The sequence below is a fragment of the Hoplias malabaricus genome, chromosome 4 (assembly GCF_029633855.1).
Source record: "Hoplias malabaricus isolate fHopMal1 chromosome 4, fHopMal1.hap1, whole genome shotgun sequence".
NCBI lineage: Eukaryota > Metazoa > Chordata > Actinopteri > Characiformes > Erythrinidae > Hoplias > Hoplias malabaricus.
In genome coordinates this window covers 57,436,924-57,464,676 of record NC_089803.1, presented here as the reverse complement: position 1 = coordinate 57,464,676, position 27,753 = coordinate 57,436,924, and the positions used below count along the sequence as shown (strand labels likewise).

General features: G+C 37.7%; 1 protein-coding gene across 1 annotated transcript; it reads left to right on the top strand.

The window, feature by feature from the left end:
* The first annotated feature begins 20 nt into the window (after positions 1-20).
* On the top strand, positions 21-27,360 carry rassf3 (Ras association domain family member 3). The gene is made up of 5 exons (XM_066669270.1): positions 21-498; positions 16,955-17,062; positions 20,350-20,605; positions 23,657-23,772; positions 23,899-27,360. The coding sequence occupies exons 1-5, from the start codon at positions 376-378 to the stop codon at positions 24,046-24,048; spliced, it is 753 nt and encodes a 250-aa protein (XP_066525367.1). The 5' UTR covers positions 21-375; the 3' UTR covers positions 24,049-27,360.
* The last annotated feature ends 393 nt before the right edge of the window (positions 27,361-27,753 follow it).

Sequence of the window (27,753 nt, the reverse complement as noted above, 5' to 3'; positions counted from 1 at the left end):
TCCACCACAGAGAGGAAGAGGGAGTTAGGAAAGCGTTGAGTGTGGACCGGTTAGAAACGTGTTTTAAGACGGTTTTACTGTATTAAATGATTATTTTTTTGTCTTGTATGTTTACATAGCCTGTATTTTTTTTGAATGGAGAGAATTGTTCGAACATTTATAGATATTTATAGCAGCGAATGTTTTTCACTGTTAACGTTAAAGTTAGCGTCGCTAATTTTTTCGAATAACTGACGCCGCCTCGCAAGTTTAACAGTCGCTAAAAGTGCTCTGCTCCTTCATTTGGATTTTAACTAAACTGTTTTTGATTAAAGTGCTGTTTTAGTCATTTTTTAATGTGGCACGGCTTGAGAACTGGAGTTTTTCCCTCTTCAAATGACGTGGACGAGCACCATGAGCAGTGGTTACAGTAGTTTGGAAGAAGATTCCGAGGAGTACTTTTTCACCGCTAGAACTTCATTTTTCAAGAAACCGTCAGGAAAACTCACAGAGCAGAAGGTTTGGCAAAAATACATTTTTTGACGTTTTACATATTGTTTTTAATATTAATGTTATTTTCTTTGTGTTTGAAATCGGCCCACGCCGCGTCCTTCAGGCTGCTAGTTTTACACGTTACATTAGAGCCCATGTGCTACACAAATAATTAATTTAAGTGTCTCCAACCGACACCCATTTATTTGATATTTGTGTCTGTTTATGTTCCAAAACCGATGTAATTCATTTTTATATTATCACTAACCAACAGGTGTATAACTCTACCTTGTTCAGCCTTTAATACTGTCATGTAGGTAAATGAGGTCTGTTCTAGTTGACTTCCCTGCGCTCAAAAATCTTTGTAGGTTGAAACACACTTGACAACACAGGACTAAACTACTGTAAGCTCTAACATATTTCTACATCTCTGCTCGACTCTCTCTGTTGCAGCATGTTCAAACGTATCAGTTCCAACTGAAGGGGAAAAACATTGCCCAAATTAAAATCAATCAATAAAACTGTGTCACATTGTGTAGACAGCATTGTTTACAAACTATAGTTCCAAGTATAAAAGTTTCTATCACAGTGGAAGGTATTTATTCATTAATATCCAGATCTTACATCTTTTAAATAGATTGAGCTTAAATCTAAGGATGTGTTTCAAATAAAATATTCCAATGATAATAAATTCATCATAAGTCACATGGGACTATGATAAAATAGAAGAACAGTGTTTTATTGTCCATAAACATATTCCGTAATCATGTAATAAAAAGAAAGTGGCTTATATCAAACCTTCTGATGGATTATTATAAAACATGACCACACAAGATGTTATCACCCTTGATCAGTCAGAATGGGTGTCTGTTGGGCTTGAAACCATTGATGAATATTGGTATCATACACTCTTTTTGCCCCCAAAGCCTTGTGCATGTTGAGTGAGTTGAGAATATTACATGCAGTGGTGGGGAAGCATGTGTTTTTTTGTGAAGTAGTGCAGGTGAAACTGCATGACCTGCATGAAAAGGCCCTTCACTGGCCTCTGATCTTGTTAATGCTTATTAGCTTTGTCTGCAGGTCCTGAACTTTTATGATAATGTAGGTCTGTTTCTTCTCATCAAGACAGGATTGTTTCAGAATGTGCATGATTTGTGTGGATCCAGATTTTTTTCCCCTCTCCCCTCTTCCCTCTCTAACCCATATTGTTACTGGCTGACGTCAGCATTCCCTTCATAGAAGACAACTGTATTGCATTCATCAGACAGATTTATGCTATGTCCATTACTCTAGTGGGATTCTGTGGCGCGTTTGTCCTCCTGTAATTTGAATATGGCCTCCATAAGGCTTTTTCCATATTTTTTGTGTGTATGAGTGCAAGGAGAGCTCTGAGGATGTTGTAGTCTAGCAGGCATTCATAGGCTCACCCCCACACTTATCAGTTACTCCTATTGTGTGAGAAATGTCAGCAAGTGCAGTGAAGTTGTCATGGAAAGCTTTTGTAATGAACAAGAATGATGTAGCAAACTTTGTTCTACAGAATGATTTGGTTATATTTATATTACTATAGTTGCTGTATAGTGTGCTGTTAAGGATTGAGAATTTTTTGGTATTTGCCTTCGGAATCAATGTGATTATTTATTTATTTATTTGTTTGCTTGAATCTATTTGTTGTCTCAGTTAACCCCCCCCCCCAAAAAAAAAAAAAAAACCTTAACTCACCACAGTCATCTTAACATGTTCTGTCATTCGAAAAAGCAGGATCTCTTAGCCTTGTTTAAGTTCTGATAACTTAAGCCTAACGTCAAACTGGTTGTACTAGAATAACCTGACTGACATATTTAATGGCCAGTCCTCAACTTTTGCCTAAATTATCTAGCTGATAGGATCCCTGATTATGAAATTACCCCTGGTGAGGAAGGGGTTTTTCTAATACTTCTAGTGTGTTGGTTATGTATATGCTTGGATTTCATTATCTTAAGTGATCAGTATAACAACCCATGTTGTAAGGTGATTAAGGGGGATGTTTTAAGCAAATTTTTATGAAAACATTTCACCTGGACAGAGAGCCTTTGGCATTTTTTGTCCTCTGGAATATAAGTATTACCAAGTTCACAAAACAGGTAATTCCTGGCAAATATTAGGCAGCAATATTAAATGCATTGTAATGTGGACTTAAATTTCTTTGTGTGTCTTACCTGCCTTGTATGGTTAGGGCTGTGGATGTCCAGTTTAAAAAGATTTACTTCAACTCCACCAGCATCAGGATTACCACAGCTTACTTCCTGTTTTTTTTCCCTGCCCCCTTCTCCCCAGTTTGTCTCTTGATACTAATTCATCATATGTCAAGCAACATGCAGACCACACAGTAGTTTAAAACGTTTTAATTAAAATGTGTGTTATGTTAATAAATAGTTTATTATTATATATATATATATTTTAAGCATTTTTTGTTAATTAATTAATTAATTGATTAATTTTTACCGCTTCATCATGTTCAGGGTCACAGTGGGTCTGCAGTCAACCCGGACTTACTAGGTGCAAGGCATTAACACACTATGGACAGGGCACGAGTCCATCAAGCTAACACATGCAGCCTTTTGTTTGTAGATATTTCAGACCTGTCACACCCACAACAGCAGTTTCTTTCTCAATAATGTATTTCATAAGTATGAAATGCTTAACACTTTTAAATGACTGTACTTTATTAAATAACATTTAATAATCCTTTATTAATCCTTTAGGAAAAACATTCTCCACAGTACTAATCCAGGTAGACAGAATTTGTGTTATGGTTTTAGCAAAAATATACCTGAAAATAATCATTATGGCACTGACTCAAAATTGACAAATTGTTGCATTCCTGTTACATTTTACAATACACGATACAACAACATTTCCAGAGAAGTTGGGACATTTTATAAAATGCAGTGAAAACAAAAATTAACCACATGCACTATATGTCTACGAGGCCATGTTGTTGCAGCATGTACAAAATATGGCATTGTCTTTCTGAAAAAAGTAGATTTCGCAGAAAAAATGTCATCTTGGTGGCAGCATCTTTCTAAAAACAATGTTTGCCTCCACATCAATGGAAATTTCTCACATGCGGATCACTCATGATGAAGTCACTGTTGCACCCCTGTACCATGAGAATGATAAATTTGCTCATATAACTGATGACAGTCTGGATTGTCCCGTTCAGCGTTAGCATGGAAAAGGCAACTTTCATTTTTATTATGACAGCATGCCAAAACATGGAACACAGCACGTGTTTCTACTGTCTTATGGAGCATTTGAGATGAGCTTGGGCCCAGAGCATATCCACAGAATTAATGTATTGATTTCTCCTTGCGTAATTGAGTTTCAATTTGCTTTTCTTGATGCAGTGGTAGACTCTGTTTTTATTTATTTATTTATTTCCCCAAGCCACATGGCCATATTTATCACTGTAGCATGACAGTTTCTTATATGGTGCCATCTGAGGGCTTAAAGGTCACACTCATTCAACATTCATATCCAGCCTTTTCTTACTTGGACAGTGTTAACATGTTTGGAGTATGTTACAAGCATCAATTTCAAATTTCGTTTATATTTAAAGAACACGTTTTCAGTGATAACATTGGAATATTTTTTTTCATTGTACTTTTTTCAATTAAATCAATTTTCAAGAGAATCAACAAATCACAAATTTTTGTTTTTATTACATTTTATACAATGTAATTGGAAACAGTTTTTGTAAACAAGACATTTTGACTTTAACCAATCTGTCCCTGTATAATATCTGTAACAACAGAATTGTGTTTTACCTTAACTCATAAATCTCCAGTAGCCTTATGTTCTTTAATGGTCATTGTGTGACTTGGTGGACTGTTTTTTTTTTCTGTTAAATGCAATAAATATGTCCTGTATTGAATCTGTTTTGTCACCTCAGTGTTGTGGTTTTTAAATAGAAGCCACAGATGGGATGACCCCTGGAAACAGCTGCAGTGGCATGCTTTCCAAGCAACCGGGTAATGAAGGGATGGCCCACGCTCCCTCATGCCCTGCAATAGGACACAGTCTGTCCTGAATGTCATAGAGGGTGTGATTCATTTGCTTGGTTACAGTGAAAACTGTACAGATTATTGTGCTGCATGTGATCTATATGTGATCTGTATGTGATCTATATTTCAGGGAAATTGTATAGAAGCTGAGACGCACCTTTTTTGCACAAACAGCATTGTGCTGCTTTTTCTGTAATCTCCAAAATCAACAGCTGCAGCCACTTTCCATTAACAGCAGTGAGAGCAGATGATGCAAAATCAACACTTTTCTTCTTCCTGCTACAGAAAGGAAGGGTCACATTATTTAACTTTTCAGTCAAATAGAAAGTGTCTGTTTTGTTGTATTTTCTGTAGATAACATGCACTTACTGGCATTTCCAGGGAGACATTTTATTGCACAAACGAGTGAGGTCAAAGCTAGGGTTATCATGATATTAAAATTTTGACTTTGAGGTCAATTTAAAAACCTTCCACTTGTTGAACAAATAAATCGCATATTTTGAACGGAAGATGCTCAGTGAGATATTTGACCAAACTTGTAGTTTGTAGCTTGTAGTAAAGCCTGTAAATAAAGGATGAAAAAGCATTGAAAATTTGAATATGTAATTAGTCACAATATTGTAGATTTTAACTTTCAGTATACAGTGCAACACTAGATAAGGCCAAACAGCCTGATAGAAAGAAATAGCTATCTCTGCTTCACAGCCCATGTCTGTGCTGTAGTCTGACTGCGATAAAATTAAATCATCACCTCTTCCAAACTTGAACATGGCTAATATATATGCAGTTGCCCATTCTAACAGCTGCCAGCAGTGGGTATAACAGCAGCATTGTTAAGACCTGCCTACATTTGACTCAATGCCTTTCGTCAAACACTTCTCTGCCAGTGTGGGTAGATGGTACTTGGATACGTTGCTCTTTCCCACTGTTTGTCAATGCCTCACTGTGTGCGTGTGTGTGAGAAAGAGAGAGATTACTGTACAGAAAGCTTCATGCATGACCTCATTGTTCCTGAGACCATTTGAAGTCATCTGGCTGAAACAAAATTACTTTACCTTCTCTTCACACTATTGGACAGGTCTTCACCTATGACACCTGCTTTCAGTCCTGCCCCCTTTGAATATTTTCTGATCCATTGTGTAGCAGTTTCTGAAGGGTTTTCCAGGTATATCCTGTACTGTCTGCTCCACTAGTCTGTTACATGTAACTTAAATGTGGCACCCAAAAGCTGCTGTATTAAAAACTTGGGCATACTTTTTTATGGTGTTATTCACAGAAGATAAATCATTTTATTAAAAGGTAAACACATTTGTGCTTTAACTTTGCAAGTTGCAAGTAGTTGCTGTGGTTTATTCCTTTTACTATAGATGTTTTAAACTTTATACTGGTTTATACCCAATATAAACCCATATGAACAAAAAGATATGTGGCTGAAAAAGACATTTGCACAAGCTTGTGAAATTTATGAGCGGTTTTTACCAGAGATCTTGACTGTTTAAAAGTCTAATTAATGCTACTTGGCAATATAGGACATTTTGTTAAACATTTGATTTGTCTACTGACTACATCATGGTGTACAAAGTGAAGCTGAAAAAAGCTGGAAGTCACATGGTGGAAGCTGTTTGGAGAGAAAGCCCTGAAGCGTTTTTATGTTTACATTTACAGCGGTCTTTGGTTGGTACACAAAGCTAGCCCTAAGCACACTAACCTCAGCTTGATGTAATGTTGCCCTTGTGATTGAATCCACATTTTTTTCCTTATTGTTTTCTGTTTTGCAGTTTTGTTAAACAGCATATATTGCATTGGAAGGTCTTTTATAAGCCAATTGAAATTGTATTCGTGCGCTGTCATACAAAGAGCCCTTTTGTTTTGCAGAGGATTTGTGTTTATAATTGCTTTTTTGGATTTATTCTATTTGGATTTGTTTTCATCTGAGGTTCACCATTGGTCAAGAGAAGGCAGAGTTAGCTGTAAGTAACCTCTAAAGCAGCCTTTTGAATCATGGACAAGATGAGGTGTGTAATGGGCCAAGTTTGAGCAAGGTGTATATAGTTACATGAATTTAGTGTGCTTTCATTGCTGGCATGTATCTCTCTTGAAATGTTACTTGATGGAAACAATAGGTCCTTCCAAGCATTGAAGGGAATTTGCTGTTTTTGATCTTGGGGCTACCCTTAGTGTAAATCATTTTCCAGCACAGTACTGCAGTTAACAGGGAGGGGGAGAGAGGCTGGTTGGTTTCCTACCCTTCCCAAAAGTTACACAGTGCAGTTTCTGCAGTGCTGAAGCCCAGACTATCAATTTCAACAATACTGAAGCTGTAATTTTTAAGATATAAATATTGCATAGTGTTCCTTTAATTAAAAAACTGTTTAGAGCTATGAACCACTAATTTTAAGGACATGTAATTTTGGTCAGTTTTAGTTTTTGATGTATTGGCATAATTTGTAGAAAATGTAATGTAAAACAGCGAACTAGACATCTGTTGGCCCACCCTATTCTTGCAGTGGCCCCAAACATAGCCTGAGCCAGACTCCTCAGGCAGAGATGGCACTGTGGTGGTGATGCATTGAGCTGCAGAGCCTTGTGTAGCATCTGGACGCAGTTTTCAAAGCAGAGCTCTAATTACTGCTATCAAATGAAACGTGCAGAGCTTGTCGACTGTTTCTCGATAGGCCTTTGAAGTTGGTGAAGGAGAAAAGCAAAGATAACTGCTGAAATGGTACCAGCTTAAACTTCACTGTGAGCTAGATTATCTCATTGCACCGGCTGTGTGTCATTTAATTTTTTTTTAAGTGTATTATTTTTTTCTTCACTTTATTGTACCTTTGCTCATAGTTTGGGCTATTTAAACATTTTTTTCCTGAGGCAGGTTTTCACATTTTATGGCTTGTCGTTGTGCTTGGATATGATTTTGGCTTCAGTCTTTGTTTGGCCTTATCATTTCCTGGTTTTTGCAAAAATCTAAATAAGCTTTGGCTGTACGAGTTGCATGGAAACACCCAGTCATGGGTGAGCTTTGTCCAGGCCTTCTAATCTGACAGAACACTTGCTGCTCCTGACAGTATCTGATTCTGCTGCTGTTGCAAATCACATCTGTAAGGGCTGGTTGTGGCTCCATTCAAGTGTTCAGCTCCAGTAATTATGAATGCACGAGTTTGGAAAATAAAATAAAGCTTCACAATATATTCTGAATATTTTTTTTGTTGTATTATTGCATACTTTTATTGCAATATGGCTTCTTGACATGTTTACATAGTAGTAGGTATGTCACAATACCAAAGTTGGTACCAATACCATAAAAAATTTGTTACCACGCCAAAAAATAAACCAATGAAACAAATGCATGTCAACGTAAAGGCTTTTATTTAAAAAGTCTTTTCTGTAAAAAGGTGCAATTTAGTTAATAAATAGATTTTTTTCCCATTAGTTTTGTTTACTGTGGTTCCTAACCCCTTTAAATGCCAGACATGTTGGAAGTTGGAAGCTTCACTCTGATTGGCTGTAGAGTAGGGCAACCTCTCTCAGACTCCTCCTGTATTTATATTGTCTCAGTGGGGGAAGGCACCTAGAGAAAGAAATCTAAGCTTTAAAAACATATTCATTGTCTTTTTATTGTTTGTTGAGCTTGTGGCTACCAAATAAATCCGTTTGAGTTGACTTTCGCACTTTCTGAATGCGCTCTGCTGAATAATGGGCCTGTTTGTCCTTCCTCCTTGGTTGCCATCGCCATAACCTGGCCCCTGATTGGTCTACAGATTTGATTGACGTGTTATTAGGACACTGAGAGCCCAAGCTGCACCGGGATCATATTTTAATTGTTTTCTGAATTTGTTGTACATTTTGTAAACTTTTTGCAAGTTCCCATTACACAATCATGAGGATTTATTAACAAATCGGTCTCGTTTTGAAGGAAACAGCCTAAGGTAAAGGCTGTTATGCTTTGTGTGTGTGTGTGTGTCGCTTTTAGGCTCTCCAGGCTTCATGATGCAACATTTTGTTTGATCATCAGACTCAAACACTAAATATTTCCATACAAGGGGTGCAGCGATACACACATTTCACAATACAATACATATTGCTGTTTTTGCTCCACAGTACGATACATTTTCAGTACAACAGGGAGAAAGAACATGATTATAATTTCCCTTTTATTTTTTTAATGTAGAGGTCAAAGAGACCAATACAAACACAACAGTATATTTGGAAAGATGACTGGTAACAGAAAAATTTCATAGAAAAATAAAAATGTCCCCATTTTTTAAAATAAGTTCAACCTAAACGCAGAGCTTTAAATTCACAGTTTTTCAGCACTGTCCTGCTGCTCTCACCGCCGCAGCAAAACAACCCCCTGTAGGAGGGACTGTGACTACATTGGCTGCTGATCGGCTAAATAAAGGTGATGACAAATGAGAAGCATGTTCTCTGTTTAGAAGCTGTGGAGTATCTGCCCCTTGCTCTGGCTGAGAGAGAGTTGCGTGTCTCTGTCTAAAACCAATGCCATAACAGTGTGACCTCAAAAATACGAAACAAAATGAATCCAAATACAGGACGATTCCATATTTTACGGGACGGTTGGAAACACTAGTTCCAGACCAGCCTTGCTCCCTACGCTAGTAAGCAAATTGTAGGTCCATATTTATCGGTGTCTCTAAGGAAATGCAAGTTGCATGTTTGATTGGGGAGTTTGGGGTTTTGTAGTATGTTATCCAGAGTCGTGTATCGTGTGATATATTTCCAGTCTCTGTAAAAAATTGGCAAAAACAGTCATGTAGTGTGAAATACCCAGTCTGTTTATAATCTTCCTTTGTAAATTTGAGCTGCATGTAGCGGCGCACATGCGCGTCAGTTTCTGCTTCATGTGCTGTCATGACAACTGCCCTGTGTACTACCTGTAGGGAATAGTGAGTAGTGGGACATTTCCAATACGCCTATGATATCAGTGCTCGCTTATTATTGTGACCTTGTGTGATCTGGGAGATCTGTGAAGCATTCAGTACCTCCAGTAACACAGGAAACAAGAACCATATTGTTTTTCGAATTTTGGTATTGACTTGGTACCAAAGTATTGGTTCTCGTGACATCTCTACATAGTAGACAGGACTACTTTGTTCAAAATGATGTACAATGTTTGTATTACATGAATACCTTAATTTATATAAAAAAAAAATATTCATTTGAAACTTGTAGTGTGAATTGACCACCATACTTCTGATATAAAAGTGTGCTCAAATGCATCTTAGCTTCTATGAACTTTAATTTTTTCCATTGACCTTAGGCTCCCTTTGTGATCCGATGAACACATGATGGTGTGGACAGTTTGCTAAATGTAACCTTGAAACAGGATATCTCCAGTGAGTGAGGAGTGCCTGGGTTATGTTATGGGGCTGCAGCACCTGGTGCATGTCTCATCTGATCTCAGCCTTTTTCATTCAGCCTTGGGCTTTGAAATCTTTCTCCAAACCAACAGTTCGCTCAGTGAGTGACCTCATGGCTCAATATCGCAGTAGATGTGAGTTGCTTACTGGCTTAAATATCCAAGTGAACAAAGGTCTCTCTCATTCTTCTTATCTCCTCAGTTATAACTCACATAGATATAATGTACGACAGACGTACTGTGGTGTTCTGGCTCAGAATTAAGAAGGTTCTCAGCAGCTAACACTTAGTGAGTCACGTCATTTGCTGTGTTTTAAGAACCATCTTTAGCACTTACATTTTGTAAGAGTTTTAGGAACAGTGAGAGTACTGCCATTCTCCAGTTGAGTCCAAGGATAAAAGGTTTCTCTCTGGGTTAATCATTTTCATGCAATCACCAGAAGGGACAACCTGTTAATGATAAATGGCGAGAGCTTTGTATTTTGTTCCAGACTTGCACTTGATCTGGTTGGCATTCGTCTTTTAAATTACCTCATGGTCTTGTGAATTATTGTTTTTTATTCTTACTCAATATATAGGCCTTCAAGAAGAAACAAATACGAAAAATACATATCACATTTCCGTTTTGTAATGTATTGATTAAGTTTATTGTTAAAATGTTAAATTATTTATGTATTTATTAATTCATATACTTTAATCTAATGAGAATCATGTCGCATCAGTTTGCTGTAGGGGATGTGTATAGCAATTGGTAAGAACACTTAGAAAAATATCTATTAAATCCTGTAAATTTATAATATATATTGAATTTGTGTATCAAATTCTGATGTTCAAATATTTTAAAAAGGGGCCAGCAAGAATGTAATCCAATTATGAAAATTAGACCTAAACATTTCTAAAAAGATTTAGGCTAGCAGATGTTGGGTTAGTGGGTGTCAGTTCCATTGTACTCTATTGGAGCTGAGACTCACACTTCCCATTGGATATGTCACACATTTTTTGTTATTTGATTAAGATGTTCTGGTGAGTCATGGTGCTTCATTGAGCATCATATCTGCTGTGTGAACCAACAGAGGGATTAAATTCAGTTCTTCTTTTAAAGAGGGAGAACTTTTTGCCTGGGAAGGTTTCAGTTCCTTTATTGTTTAGTTTTATCTCCCACTAGAGTAATGAAAACTCTTGCATATTGAGTTCCTTACTGGTGATTTAAGCCTAGAGCACACCCTCTTATAGCTGGCTCGTCCTTTATACTCATGTTATCAAAATGTTTTAGGGCCATGCTTTTTCTCTTTCTGTTAACTACATTGAATTTTCATTTTATATTTATTCAAAATAAAAATAACTTTTGACACAGTTTCCATTGCTGCTACTTAAGTTGGTGTGACCATATCAATTTGAGAATGCCCTTCACTTAAGTTGTTTTCTCCTGATATGTTTACCTTAGTTGTGTGCCCTTGTTCAAGGGAAATGTCTGTAACAGGCTTGCCAGTTCTGGTTTTCCTATGTTGACTACTTATGAAAGTCATCATGAGGAAGTCTGCGCTTTTGTTGGCCAGTCCTCTGGGCATTTCAAATGTTCAGGGGATCAAAATCTGGAATTGTGTTTTTTAATGGTTCAGTTACTTTACACACCCAGGGTCTGGGTCTAGTTTGTGTAAGCACTGCTATAGTGCTGTCCTGGCATAAACTAAGTTATCAGAAGATATAGAAACTGTGGAGGTATACGCTGATGTATTATACTCACTGCAGTAAAACTCTTTAACGTGACAGTCATACATTGTAAGGTTGTGGATAATTCTTAAATGGTTCCAGAATGACAGTATTTTAAATGCATAATGAAAAAATCTGCCTAACTATCCTGAAAAACAAGTTTTCACAAGTACTTTATAGCTTTAAGTGACAGTAGGTGTTTGAAGGACACAGGCTAGATATTTTCGGTTTAGTGTAGACTAAGCTTGTTTTAAACTAAATGAATGTATATTGTTAAGAATGTTTTTCATCTCCAGCCTTAGGAAACATTGATCATTGCTGAATTGAGTCATCAGTTAACTCACCTAACCAGTTCAAATTTTCAGTACTACTCCATTTACTTCATTCATTATCTTTAACCGCTTATCCAGTTCAGGGTCGCAGTGGGTCCAGAGCCTACCTGGAATCATTGGGCGCAAAGCGGGAATACACACTGGAGGGGGCGCCAGTCCTTCACAGGGCAACACACACACACTCACACACTCACACCTATGGTCACCAATCCACCTACCAACATGTGTTTTTGGACTGGGAGGAAACTGGAGGACACAGGGAGAACCCACCAAACTCCTCACAGGCAGTCACCCAGAGTGGCAGTCGAACCCACAACCTCCAGGTCCCTGGAGCTGTGTGCCCCCGTGCCACCCCCATTTACAACAGGAAAAACCAAAACTTTAGGTCAAAGGTCAAGTTTAGAAGTACTTTTCTCATCCACTCATTTACTTATTTTGTCATACATCTTAGATTTCATAAACACAGAGGGAGATACAATCTTGGACTGACCTAGTTTATGACAGTAACTACTGATTATATTCTTGAAATCGCTCAAGTCTCATCTTTGTCCACATCATCATAGGGGTCTCTTCTCACTTTTTAGCCAGGCCAGATGAGGTTCCAGAGCTGTTTATTTTTGTGTTCTGTTGCATTACTCATTTTTGTGTGTTGTGTGACAAATATTTTTCAGCAGGTCTGCTGGTAGTTGTTCTTTCTTCAAACATTGGTTTCCATTCTTCTTTTCTCTTTTTCTTTATAATGCTATTCTACATAAACTCTCAAGTCATTCTCAGAAAAATCCAGAAATACAGGAACCTGCACAGACCTAGTGGCTATCCATTCTTCCCCAGGCAAACAGGACGTCATGTTTGGCTGGTTAGTACTGTCAAATGGCTCTTCTTTCTTGGTCCAATCAGCTGCCACATTTCCTAGCAAGAGACCGACAGCAGCCAACATATTAAGCTAGCTTTAGTTTGAAGGGCACATGCTCCTCACTGAATGTACAGCTGATAATGAAAAAACATAATTACCAAAAGAATTTGTTTGAGAGGAAAGGTGGGGTGGTTGTGGACTTCCTGAGCTTGCTGGACAGGAAAGAGGAGTGTGGAGAGAGCCACTTGTGCTGCATGGAAGCAGAGTATTCACGTCAGACTTACTTCCTTGGTAGTTTAAGGAGCATTCTGTGGTAGTCTTGTGAAAGGGAGCAGCTGCACTCTATAAAAAGGTTTTATGCTCATCGATTTACAAAGCATAAAGTTTAAAGAACTTTCAGATAATTAAATAATTCTGTATAAGGAAACATGCTGATCCAAGCCAGGAACACTTTTAGAAACCATTTTTGTCTGATTATTTTCTTTTCTGATTATCAATTGTCTGACGTTGAAAGTACAATGCTGTGTTACATTCTCACTGCTTTGTATTATTTCTTTTATTATCTTGCTCAAGTGCATACTTTGTTTTGAACCGTTTGCTAGTTGGTGAGATGACATCAGATGTTTTTATCACTATGAATCAAATGGGAGTGTTCAAAAAACCTGTCTGGCCACACATTACACATCCTGTTCCATTGAAGTCAGATCACAATTATAAATAAGTTTAGGGTCAACACTGGGACTTTTGTGTTCAAATAAATGTACCTAGTCACAAAAGCACCTCCTAGATCTTTTAAGTCATTGGCTGTTCTCACTTTCTCACCAATCAAGAATACTTCAGGACCTCTTTTCTGAGTGTAGCTGACTGTAGGCTCAATCTAATGATTTCATCCTTCTTAAAGTAATTTGCCTTGTTGGGGATAAATAGGGAGGTTTATTGGTGACAGATGGATCTCAGGGACACCTACCCATTTATCTGCTTCTTCACCTACTGAGGGATTCTCTTTCAGCTTGTGCTTAGGGTGTTCGAGAGGGAGGATACAGTCTTTCTAAGCGTGGGAGGTTGGACTGCTTTTTCTGTGCCATTACCTCATCGAGAATGTGTTTGTTTTGCCTTTGTCATGCTCTGCTGTGCAATGGCGTATATTAACCCTGTTTTTTCTACATGTATCTTCTATTTTCTACACTCTGTGCCTGTTTAAGTATAATTTGTGAAAATCCTACATTTGTGAACTGGCAAATTGATGAAAAAATGCCTTTGAATTTGTTAGTGGTGTAAGCCCCTTTAATGATATTTCTTATTTAGGATTCTTTGCTGAATTTTACCTTCATTTCATTGTTTTGATTATTATGATTCAGAAAGCCCCACAGTATACACCAAAGTATTTTGTTCTTGAATTTTGTACCTCACTGTAGGATTTAAAATTAGGCCAATGTGTTTTTTTTTTCATTGTAACTATTATAACTAGTGTGTATCCTAAAGTCATAGTAGTTAGCAATTCTCTCCAATACAGTGCACGTTATATGAAATTCATTAACTGTCTTATCAGCCAATTAGCGGGTGGTTACATTTACTCTTTGATGGGTTTGAGCAAGGTACACAAATGAGTTGTTGATGGCGACTCTATGTCTCGCAGTTAATCATGTGGCCACAAGACAGTTTACATCAGTAGCATTTACAAAGCAGCCCAAGCAATGAGCTTCCCTCAGAGAGCAGGCGGTGCCCACATCATAAAACTCACCAGATCAACATAATGGTTCTCTGTGTTGCTGGTAAAGTTTTACACAGCACGTATGATAATAGTGTGACTGACAGTCCACATATGCAACTCACTTCTCACAGAAAAAGGCCTTGGATTCTTGTTTACATACCTCTAAGCATCCTTTGTTGAACTTGGTGAATAGCAGACAAGGGTTCAGTAGGAACTGTAGTTTTCACCTCAACAGAAAGTATGCGGTGTAGTTAATGGTAAGTTTGTGTGATGCAGTAGACCCTTCATTATAAAATCTTGCCATTCAAAATCGTCTTTCTTATGCTTTTTTAAATGTGTGGAAGTTGTTAGTATAAGTTATTGAAGCTCGGTTTTATGTATGAGAAAAAACCATAGTTAATATTCTGACTATGTGCATTGTAAATTGTTGTTTGCAGAAATTCCAGTGAGCTGCAATGTGATTATATAGCATGATTATACGACATCATGAAAATGCATGCACTAGGCCAGAAATTAAACAACAGCAGGGCCTTAATAATTTCAGATTCACAGCATTTAAAGTCCTTGGAGTAGGTGTTCTTTGAGTTTTCAACCTGGGGTGGTGCACTTTACCCTTTACTCCCGTTTCCTCTCTCACAATCCAACTCTGACAAAGTCTGGCTCATGGGAATGTACATGGAAAAACATCATGAGCGCGTACCTGCATGTGTGAATTATCAGTGTCTGACTCGGTGGGCCTTAGTTAGAAACTTCATAGAATAAAGTGTGAATATTTCAAGGATCTTAATTTAATAGGAAGCATCTGGCGGCACAGTGTGACACAGCTCCAGGATCCTGGGGTTGTGGGTTCAAGTCCCACTCCAGGTGACTGTCTGTGAGGAGTTTGGTGTGTTCTCCCCGTGTCCATGTGGGTTTCCTTTGGGTGCTCTGGTTTCCTTCCCACAGTCCAAAAACACACGTTGGTAGGGAGATTGGCGACTCAAATGTGTCTGTAAGTGTGAGTGTGTCTCACCCTGCGAAGCACTGGCGCCCCCTCCAGGGTGTGTTCCCGCCTTGAACCCAGTGATTCCAGGTAGGATCTGGACCCACTGCGTCCCTGAATTGGATAAGACTTTAAAGACAATGAATGAATAGTTCAACATCTAAAAATTCTTTATAAGAGTCAGTGTTTTCCACTGGGGTCTTCTGTGCACTGTCCCTGGAACAGGACAGTGTTTTTTGTTGTGAGTGGACACAGTGGAAGAGAAGACACGGGACAATAGACAGGACAGAGCAGAACCCACATGGTACACAGTACTGAATGTATGCGTTGGAAGATGAATGTGCAATGTCTTTAAACATATCATGGTATGGGTAGTGTTGCACTTGTTCTTATAACACCTTAGTGTTACACTTGAATGGCACTTGTTGCTTGGCAAATCCAACTCTGATTCACCCACTTAACAGGTGAGGTCAGGCTCAGGCCATTCCAGCAAACAGCTAAAGCTTTCCCAGCTGAGAAGCAGTTAGACTGCAGCAGACCTAATCCTATTGTGGACTCCAGTGTTACACCCTAACTGGGTGTATTTATGGGTTGGACTAAGCAGATATGCGTAGACCGCAAGGGGGGGATTACCTTTCAATTCTCAGTCATGAACTCTCACACTCCATAACAACATTTAAAAAACTGAAGCCACCTGTTGTTTCTGCCAAACCTCTGCTGCATGTAGGGACTTTTGGTCCTCGCAGGAGGGGGGATTACATCGGGTTTGAAACAGAACTCCCCTCTAACACTGGTGTGGCATTTAGCCTGCACTCCATACACTAGGACGGTCCTCTGTTGATGTGTTGGCATTTGGGTCTGAGAGTGGAGCCTTGCCTTATATGGGACTCCATGCCTCCACTGCTCCGCTCTGCTGTAGGCTTTTGAGCTTTGTTTTGAGCAGGAGCACTCATGAAAGCAGACTGGCTCCTCTTTGCTGTCTTATGACCATGTAAGTGCACATAAGGCTGCTGACAGCTAAATCAGGAAAAAGTGGTTAGAATATTTTTACTGTTTGTTTATTGTTTAATATGAGCAATTGGAATGAAAATGAACTAAAAACACGTTTAACATAAACAAACAAACAAACAAACAAAAAACAACAAAAAAACATACACTGAGGGGGTGCTCTTTACTACTGGATGTCAGTGGTAGTAACCTTCTAAAACAGGCGTCTCTACAATTTAATAGGAGCTTTGTGACCCAACTTTTTTTTTGATTATCTTTGCTTAGAGTAATGCTGCATGCCTAGCACAGTAATGTGCAGTGGGCATTTGTATACTGAAAGCTTTCTCACTAGGTTTGTTATACAGATGTTCTGATGTGGCATTCTGCCCTCCAGTACACTGTCCAGAATTTCCCCCAGGGCTTTTTTGTCAATTCATATATGTATATTATCTCTATGCTGACTTTCATTTTCTCTCTGTTGTACAGGATGTGGAGAAGGACAGAGAACTGCGCTCTCATCTCAGTTTTGAGGAGATCAGACGCAAAGTTGAGCTCTACAATGCTGTCACACGAGACCACCTTAAAATGACTCTGGTAAGAATTAGGGATGCACCAATACCACTCCCTTCCGATACAGATATTTCATGTTCAAGTATCTGCTGATACAGAGTACCGATACCAAATCTATCTATCTTAATTACTAGATGGGTGTCTATAAATCCAGATATTTATATTGCCATACTTACAGATTTCATTTTGTTAAAGCAGTGTTCTGTATCGCTAATAAGATATAATAAGCTTGAATAAACGCTTACGTTTCATTAACTGCACATTAAAAATTTTCACTGCTATGAAAAAATAAATATCGCCACAATGCAGTAACAAGTACAAATAGGAAGTCTTAGTCTAGCCTGACTGAACAGATTTTTACACTGTTATGAGGATATTTGTCATGAAATGCACTTTAAGCACTGCTGCTGACCTGTGTTAGCGTGGTTTTTTGTGATTGCTTAACTCAAGCCAGTGTTCTTTGGCATACATTAAGCTGGTTTTACATTACACGACTTTTAGCCCGATTCTAAATATTTTTGCCTCGAAATCAAATATCAGACAAGTCACAGCCTGTCAAAGGTTTGTTTTTTTTTCGACGCGACTTTGGACATAGTCGCGTAGTGTAAGCTGTCCACCAACTCGAGGCTGAACAAGTCCCTTAAACGGCCAGTGAGAACAGAACACAGAAAGTAAACACAGGCACGTGCAGTGGAGCTCTACCGCGGAGGACAGATTATACGGTAAAACTATGAAATAATACAATATATTACTTAGTGTTGGATGCACATGTCCCCGAATGAGTATTACCTGTAGGAGAACATACAGGAACAAACATTTATTCCAACTGTATTCTAATTTTCCATTCCGCCTTAAATGACACAACACTATTGCTAGCGCAGTTTCCGACCCATTTAAGGTGGAGCGTAGCCGCAACTATGTGCTATTCTCATAATTTCCAGCTCCCGCTGCAGTGTGTAGAGACCGCGCTGACCGAGTTTTCACATCCACAACCCATTTTTACATTTAGCTTTTTTCTTTGTGAATCTATACAAACAAAAATGCAAACAATAACCACAGAGACTTGTAAGTCTGTATTTATTTATTTATTGTGTAGTATGAAATACCCAGTCTGTTTACAATCTGCTCTGACTTAAATTCGAGCCGCATCTAGCGGCGTGCATGCGCATCAGTATCTACTTCATAGGGTGTGTCCCGAAAAAAGTGCCCTGTGTACTACATGTAGGGAATAGTGAGTAGTGGGTCATTTCAAACACACCTATGATATCGGTGCTCTCTGTAGCTGATACTGTGTTTAAGTGTCAGTATCAGTATCGGTGCAACACTAGTAAGAATTCTTCCTCTTTTTTTTTCTTTCCCCAGTCTTACGAATTTTTATTGTCACAGTGACTGTATTCATGCTGTTCATTGTGTAAGAATTGTGTGTGTGTAGCCTACCTTTTGTCTTGTGTTGATGACTGTCATTCCCATCACAGAAACATTACTCATGCAGCCTTGGGACTCCATTCAACCTTAACCCTTTTGTGACATGATGATAAGGCCTGTGATGTCAGATGAGCTGCTTTTGTTTGGGTTGCCTATTTCACGTGTAGATGAGGGCTGTTATCATGGAGCAGGCCCTGTGTGACTGAGCTATGAATTGTTCTGCGTTGAATGTAGTTTCTGTTATATATGATCCAATGTGCACAGAATTTAAGAAATATATAGATAATATTTTGCTGAACATAAAAAAATTGTAATCATAAATGATCAAATCAGCAAGTTTGGAGCTTGGTTCAAGGCTTCCTCTATCTTATTTTCTAGAGTATAGCCTAGACATTTCTGTCAGATGGGTCTTTGTTCTTTGTTTCTTTTAGCCAGAGGCAGTCATAAGTTTCTACTTGACTTAGGAACAGTGCAGTATTTTGTATTGAAAAACAGCTTGTGTTTTTAAGTTTGAATATCCCATCAAACACAGATATCAATATAGCAAACTAGAATCATCATGATTACCGAATTTACTTAAGAAATGGATTAAAAACAAATTTAATTTAGATGTCATTGCCATCCGTTAATATTATAACGTTATAAGTGCAAGAGTTTTTGTGATGGGGCACTGTCAGCTATTCTCCTTAAAAACTCTGATTGCATGAATAATTTCCAAAATAATCCGAACAATACTGCTGTATATAATAGTGATAGAGGGTGAAGAGGTGTTAGAACTCTCAGCTAAAACATTTAAAATCTAGGTCTGTATTACAGTGGCATTCTTATGTTTCAGTAAGCATATCTTTGAATACTAGGCTTGCTTGCTGTCCTATAATTCCCTCTGTGTCTTCCCTTTGGCCTACTCTACACTCGCCACTGACATTTGGACTAACAAGCTTAGAGAGATTGTGTTGCCACCAATCTGAGGTCCATCTGGACACATGGCCCTGCTCTGGCAAATCCAACTCTTTTGCTCTTTCACTTATCTTTCTACTCACCATACAATACTTCCATAAAGGCCATGAAAATACATTATATTACTTTACATTGTTGCATTAATGTGTTTGTTGTATTGCAAAATGTGGTAGAAAAAGCTTTAACTTCTTCTTTTTTTGTGTGTGTGTGGGGGGGGTTTATATATTTGTGTGTGTATGTGTGTGTATAAATATATATATATATATATATATATATATATATATATATATATATATATATATATATATATATATATATTTTTTTTTTTTTTTAAGTATAAGAACTAGGCAGGAAGGGTTCGTATTAATCAAAAAGAATATGCAAAAAAAAAGCCATCCTGGTATCAACTGAAATACAGGGTAAAATGGGTTTTCTGTTTTTGGTGTCCTGATCTGGTGCCAAGTATTTCTGTTCTGACTATTATTCCCTCCCACTGAGTTACATCATTTATTTTCATCAGTACTTTGCTGTTTATGACAGTGGAAAATATCCTGATTTCCTGATGATCTCATTATCTTAATATCCCTTAGTGATTAATGATTTATGTTTTATTACTTTATTAATGTAACAATTTCTGGCCTATACATTTATTGTTCACATAAAACTATTTTCCATTCATCAAATGTCATTTTTAAAGATAAATAAATAATCAACATGGTGCTATGCCTTTATTTCCATATGTTTTCTATCATAACTTGGTATTTCTCTGCTATTAAATGTTTTCTACCATCTGCTTATATGGTTTATGCAAACTGAATGTCCCTATGATTCATTTTAATAACAATATGCTGTTCTGTTTGTTATGCAGTCTTTATTAAAGCATCATATTGTACCTTATGAAACTGATTACTTATTCTCTGTAATGTTAGAATCCTGATGGCCTGTACACAGGCTTCATAAAGGTGCAGCTGGAGCTGCGGAGGCCCATCACTGTGACTGGTGGAGGAGGCGGAAGGGTAAAAGGCCAGGAAGCCTTTTATTTGCCACATGGATATGTCAACACTTTGCACATCAGCAGCTCCAACACAGTGCAGCAGGTGATTGAGGCTTTGCTGAGCAAGTTCACTGTGGCAGACAACCCAGCCAAGTTTGCCCTCTACAAACGATTTCGCTGCGAAGACCATGGTGAGTGTGTATACCAAATTCTGTGAAAGTCCCATTTTGTTGTAGCTATCAAAATTTTGGTTTATGCTACCTGGTAGCACTTATGGACTGGTAGTGGAGGACTTTGAGGACTGCCATGAAAATCTGCATCATACGAGAGTTATTTATTATTTAAAACGTAAATGGCTTTTTACAGAATTAACACAGTCCACGTTTATTTTTTTTGGGGGCTACCTGCTGCAGCTCTAGAATGTATGGTAGTTGGTGTACATGGTCCAGATGCTGCAGTAAATGTGGCTACCAGGATGACAGGCATAGCATAGATAAATCTTGTGCATGTGTGTTTGAAGCGTATGTATTTATGGACTCACTGCTCTTCTGGATAGCACTACTACTACATATGCCACTCCTCACTTTTGAGCCAAAAATATCCCATGCCATTGCATACACACATTAACACAAGCTGACCAGCTGTTATCCATGCCAGCCTGTTGACAGCTGGTGCATTGGCTGATGCCAGTCTCTTTACCCACAAGCACAGATTTCAAATAGGAAACTCTATGCAAAAGCAGTACCACACAGAGCCTGTTTTGATTTATAAAGCTCTGCCCTTCTCTATTTATCTCTTTTAAATCTATTTTGGAACACTTTTCCTCCTCCATCAGGGGCTAAACCAGCTATCATCCCTCAAAAGTGACTCAGATCTTTGGCTGCTCGAGGTTCCATTGTCATCACAGACTCAGATTAGTGCCAGACAGCACATATGTCCCAACAATTAAGTTCCTGCCCTTCCAGCTCTGAGCTAATTGCATAGAACTCAGTCTGAACCAACGTTTGTGTTTATATCAATTGTTAAATCTTGACATCTACAGTAGTTGTTATTATATTCTACCTTTGTTTTTTAAGTTTTCTTAACAATGTTTAAGTTGGTAAATTTAATATAAGGTGTCATATATAAAAAGTGTTCAAGAGGTAATGTTCTTGACACAAAGGCCTGGAGCTTATTTATATATTTTATAAAACAGAATGTGTACATGCCTCATTTATGATTCACAAAAATAAAATATTTTAGTCTGTTATTAATTTAGAGGTCTACTGTAGATGGAAATGTGCAGATTTAGTTTGTCATAGTGCCTCAATGCAAGTGGAGAGATTATGACCTGAACACATTTAGATGAGTGAATGGGGTGCTAAAACCTGCAGAGTGTTGCCAGACATTGGGAGAATGTACCAACTTTGCTGTCTGGAGGTCTCAGAAATTTCTCTCCCACTGAGACAGGTATGTAGTGAAGCTTTGCTGCTTGGTAAACTCCCCACTGTGTTGTGACTGGAGCAAAAGAGCATGGGGTATAGTATGTTGAAAACACACATTCAGTTCCCCAAGGAAATGTGTGCTCCACCCATTGTTAAATGTAATGTTGGAGGGGGCCTTTGAGCTCTCCTAATTAAATGGCCTGTCTAGACCTCCTGAGCAGCTTTGTAGAGAATGATGACTTTTAAATGCTTTATGAAGTCCTGCTTCAGAGCTCATTAGAGAGCATAGAGAGTGCTCGTTTGTTCCCACAGCATAGGAACTGGTAAATTATTTAATATCATAACATAGTCAAAGCATTCTGCTGGATGCACAACAGCAACTCCTTGTGCCTTTAACCTATTAGAGGAATATTCCAACCTTTTTCAGCTTAATCTGTGTGAATAAACAGCTACACACTGGCTTCTCTTGGACCTATTTTAATGCAATGGGGCCTTTTTTTTTTTTTTTTACAGGAAGTACAGGAACGGAGACAGAATTATTTTTTATAGGGACTGGCTGTACGCTTCATATGCTATAGATAGAAATTATACTGAGACCAACTGATTTAAGCTTTTAAGGATTATCAACAATTTGTAACTACATACTTGTTTCTACACTCACTGTTAATTCTCTCAGCTCCACTGACTATACAGGGGCACTCTATATTTCAGCAATTACTGCAAGTAATAGTTTGAATTACTGCAATTTTACTGACGTGATGGTTGTGTGTTACTGTGTGTTGCTTTGGTGAGTTGATAAGACACAGCAGTGCTGCTGGAGTTTTTGTTGTTCATTTTTACTATAGTGCGACACACTAAACCACTATTTCAGTTCACTACAATTCAATTTCTGTATTACACAGATTGGTATAACCTAGAAAATGAAAAAAAAACTTACATGATTTAGATTAATCAAACATGACTTTCTATACATCTGTGGTGGCAAACTCCTCTTAGAATATTTTTTTTTTGTTTTTGCAGCTATGTTTAGAGAGTAAATTCAAGAAAAAAAGCTCAGCAAATTCATGAAAAGATGCACAGTAAATTGATTGTGCTTTTGAGAATGTATGAAATGTGGTGCTTTGTAAGAGTCTTGCACTTGCTGCATTTTGTGCAAACAAAAGTATGAATTGCTGATCCAGTTCACATTGTATTAAAATTAAAATTGTTACACCGTTAACTTGCATAAGTCTCCTAGAATTTGCTAAATAAGAAACACTGGGTAATAAAAATATCAAGTAATTACTGAATAACAATGAGCCATCCAGATATCATGGATAAACTATTTTTAATATTAACTTTTTTGTCAAATGTGTTAAATTTATTGGTATGAAGGTGTTAAGAACTTTTCCATTGCTGCCCTGCATTTTGTTTAAACAGCCACTGGCACACCTCAGTTTCTTTAATAATCCAGACATATTGAATAAAGTGAGCCAGTGCCGTATAAAAACAAAGGTACTTTGGAAGCTCATTCCCGAGTCATTGTAAGGCAGTGTGAGTCAAGATGTTACACAAGTATTTGGCTGAATTTCTAATGAAGTTTTGTAATGATGTGATAAGAATAGAAGCATATTCCCATGTCCAGTGTTGCTATGGCTTGTTGTGAGCTTTTTTTTTCCTGGTTACAGTCACCCTATCAGGTTTAACAAGTTTACTTTCGTAACGATTTTTTTAAAATCGTATGTCACCAGTTTTTCTAGCCAGTTTTTCAGTGTGAATGTGCTGTCCATTTTCAGGCTTGATCTCATTCAGTGATTGTGATTTTGTCTATACTTGCAGTGTGTATCTGTAAGCTTGCAGAAGGAGAGCACCCTCTGCTCCTACGTCTCCTGGCAGGGCCCAACACAGACACACTCAGCTTCGTGCTACGGGAGCAGCAAACAGGCGAGGTCATGGTAAGTCTAAAAGAACGATTCCTATTGGACCTGTATTTAGATTTGATCAAAATGCAAAGTACGATGCATCTAATATATGGGCTGTTGTGTGGAACACTGATCTAACCCCTGTTCTGTCATTTCCAGTGGGAAGCATTCTCCATTCCAGAGTTGCACAACTTTCTTCGGATCCTTGATAAAGAGGAGCAGGATCAGGTCCGTGTAATAACCACCCGCTACAATATCTATAGAGAAAAACTGGAGGCGGCGATTCGAGCAGTCAGTAGCCCTGACTAGCAACATCTCACAGAGAGGGCAAAAAGCGTGAGAACTGCTTTAGAGATCTCCAGGAATACTCCCTCTAGAAGCAGGAGGTGGCAAACCTCTCCTAAAAACTCTGACCTTCAGAGAGCACACAGGATTCTGCTTACTTTCCCAGAATACACCCTTCGTGCCATATTCCCAGCTCTCACGTGCTCTCCATATTTCTTTTCTTCTTTTTTTTTTATATTAAAAGATTATTTACCTCTTAATCTTGTGAATTCAAGCCTGAGAATCTGATATGTCCGATACTTTTATTTAATTGGTGGATACTATGGTTTGTACATACTTTTGTTTATTGTTTTTAATTTATGTGGGTGAAGATTTTTTGTTTGTTTGTTTTGTTTTGTTTTTTAAATAGTCTTATTTTATTGTGAAGAGGCATAGCAACAATCCTTAATGATGACCGAATGATTGGAGATGTCAGCAGTGATTGACAACAACAGTTCATTACTAGTTCTTTTGTACCAAAGAGTAGAGAAAGTATGACCTTTGATGCATGATAGGCAGGGCTATGACCGATTGTGTTGGTGGAATAAGGCTTTACCTGTTGGTGAAAGCTGACGTTTAAAATGTTTTATGTAGTTTTAGATTCAGAGAAGCTGGTTCTACATCAGAACGTACTACTAGCGACACTAACAGATTTAGTGTTGGTGTGTTTGGCTGTATTATTCCGCATAACAGAGCAAACTGTTTGTCTGTTGAAAATTTCAAAGATTCAGAAAGATATGTAGATAAGTGATTCTCTGGAAAGAGATAAAGAAAGAAGGCAGAATGTGTAAGCAAATGCCCAGTCAGGCATGTTAATATAGGCCTGAAATGGCTACCAAAACTAAATGTTTTGCGTAAGAACTTGAAAAGTATCAGAAAGCGTGAGAGTATGTTGATTAGAATTTTGACTCTGGGGCTTTATTTAAATCCTCAGAGAGAGAATTAAGTGGGAACATGAAAGGCACGTTGTAACTGGAACAGAAATGTTTGCAGGAAGTTGACGTGCTGGTTTAGAGGAAGTAGAAATACTTTAGACAAAAACAGACAGACAGTAAAATGGGAGCAAATTAAATTAGCTAGTGTTTGAGCTGACCTTTGCTATCTACAAGGCTGGACTTCTCTTGGCATCTCTTTTAAACAAATGACAGACTGCTTCCACTGTGGGACGTTAAGTTAAATATCCTCTCGTGATCAGAGCCTAAAAGCGTCAGGAACAAAGCCAGTGTTGTTGGGCACTGGCTTGAGGGAGGGAGGGAGGGAGGTAATTGATGTAACTCTACAAAGGCTTTAAAGGGAGAGAAGATAAAGTGTATTTTTTTTGCTGGAGGGTCTGTGTCTCTGCCTCCTCTGTTGAAGGTGTAGACTGAGGAAATGTGTTGGGGCCACTATGCTATTAGGCTAGGTCCACGTTTAATCTGCAGCTGTTGAAGTGCTGTCTGTTTAATTATGTGCATGTGCTTGCTGTTTTTGATATAAAGCATCATTGCAAGCACTGATTTCCAACTCTGAACAGACAGATCATATGATATATGTGAGTTTTTCTCTGGAGGTGGAAACTGCTTTTCTGTTTATGTTAAAACTTACTGTAATTTGTCTATGCAGAAAATGTCTTAAGGGCAAACTTCTTTGAGCTATGTTTCATTGTAAAGGTTAACATTTACACCATGTTAAAATTTTGTTAAATGATACTTGTGTATCAGTGGTTGAATTTTTTTTTTTAATGTATAAATATTTTATGTTTCCTGCTAGTACTGAATGATGACTTTCTGATGGGTACTGCATAATAGTCTGTGCTGCAGTGTCCAATGAAACAAAAATTGTGGTGATGTGGGGACACCTTTTGGTCATCTGCTGTAATAGCATCTTAACGTAGGCGTCCTACAGCTTGTTTGTCAGGTTTATTCTTTTTGTTTTGTTTGTGAGGCACAGATTGTTCTCTGTAAAAAAAAAAAAATAAATAAAATAAAAATAAATTATATATATATATATATATACACACACATGTTCAACCAAAGATCTAAGAAGAATACAAGTATAAATTAATAATTTTATGTAATTTGCCTGGTGCAATCAGTTTGTACACCTCACCTAAACTTGTGTATAGCTGTCCTTTTTAAAAAGCCTTACTGTGGCAGCTGTTATTTGTAAACACTGGGTTAATATAATCTGAAATTTAACATTTAATTGTTGCAGGAGTTTTGAATCAATAAGCCATCAATATTGTTAATCTCATCGCTTTGTTACTCCAGTATTACCAACTTAAGGCTGAGGGTTACACAGGGCAGCAGTAAGGATTTAGACAATTTAAAAAGCATTTTGGGCACTTTACATTATAATTCAGGGAAGTTTTTTCATTTTTTTGGGGTCTCTTATTATTGTTGTGTAACAGTAACTGCATTTTTTCCCACTGAAAGATAGGCTTGTTCTTTGGAGTTTTTCACCTAAACTTGATTTTTTAAAAGAGGATTAAGTTTTAATAGCCCATTTGTAGAGCAGAACTGTGACTGAATCCCATTTTAGTAACCTAGTATTTAAGCCTACATTAAAACTATGGGTGTGTGAGTACTACTAAATAAATTTCATTTATAAATGCATGCATTATATTAATCCATGCATATCTTTTTTTTGGCTGTGAACGACATCACTGGCCGGTGATTTTAAAAGTGGTTAAGGTTGGGGTTTGTTTGTTTTTGTTTGTTTTAGCAGCACACCACTGATTAAACTGAAAGGTGTTTGTAACCTATATGCTGTCAATTTGCCAAAAACTGTTGAATCACAAAAAAATCTCAATACAATTTTGTTCTGTGTTTTGTTGCTTTGTGCTACAGACTGTGCTAGAACATTTTTGAGTCTACTTGTTTAACTTTGTGTTTAAAGGTGACCTCAGGGCCAGTTTGGATTTGATGCTAAATCCTGAAATATAGCATATTTCTTTGGACAGTTTAGGGTTCTCATCCACTCCACAAGTTAAAATTAGATCAGCTTATTCTGATCAACTGGCCTCTGGAGTTAAGGCCGTGTAGGCTCAGTGTTCATCTGCTTTTTACTCTGATAAGTTGGCCAGTGGGTTAGCAGAAATACTATGTGATAGCGTAAATTGGTCAGAGTAATCAGTGCTGTGAAGTGGACTTGCATAAAACAACAGGGCACTGTCAACACATACAGCTTGTTCTGCTATTTGTGATGATGGCTGAAACAGGTTTATTTTTTTAGGAACTGTTTCAGCACAGAAAATTGTTACCAACAGAGGCCTTTCTGGTTAAAGACTTGGATTCGCTGAATAAAGTTGAAATTGTTTCTCAGATTTTCACTGGTGTCATGTCATTGCTTCCACCCTTTTATTTTACTTGTTTTAAAGCAATAAATACTCAATCAGGTTTATGAATTTTTAAAGAAATACATTTTATTAATATATATTTTGTTTCAATATGGAATATGTGGTGCAATTCATGGAAGAAATATTAATTTTCAAAGGGAAATATAATGGCATATTACATGCAGATATTGAGTTTCAATAATAATAGTAGAATTAATGACCATTACTTTATTATTTGCATTAGTGAACCGGTAAACTGTACTGCATCTCAGAAACATGGAGCTGAAGTGTGAACACAAAATGTGGAACATCCAAATTCCCTGTGTAGTCCACTTCAGAGGGAACTACTGAAGTGGCTGGAATACACTTAATCA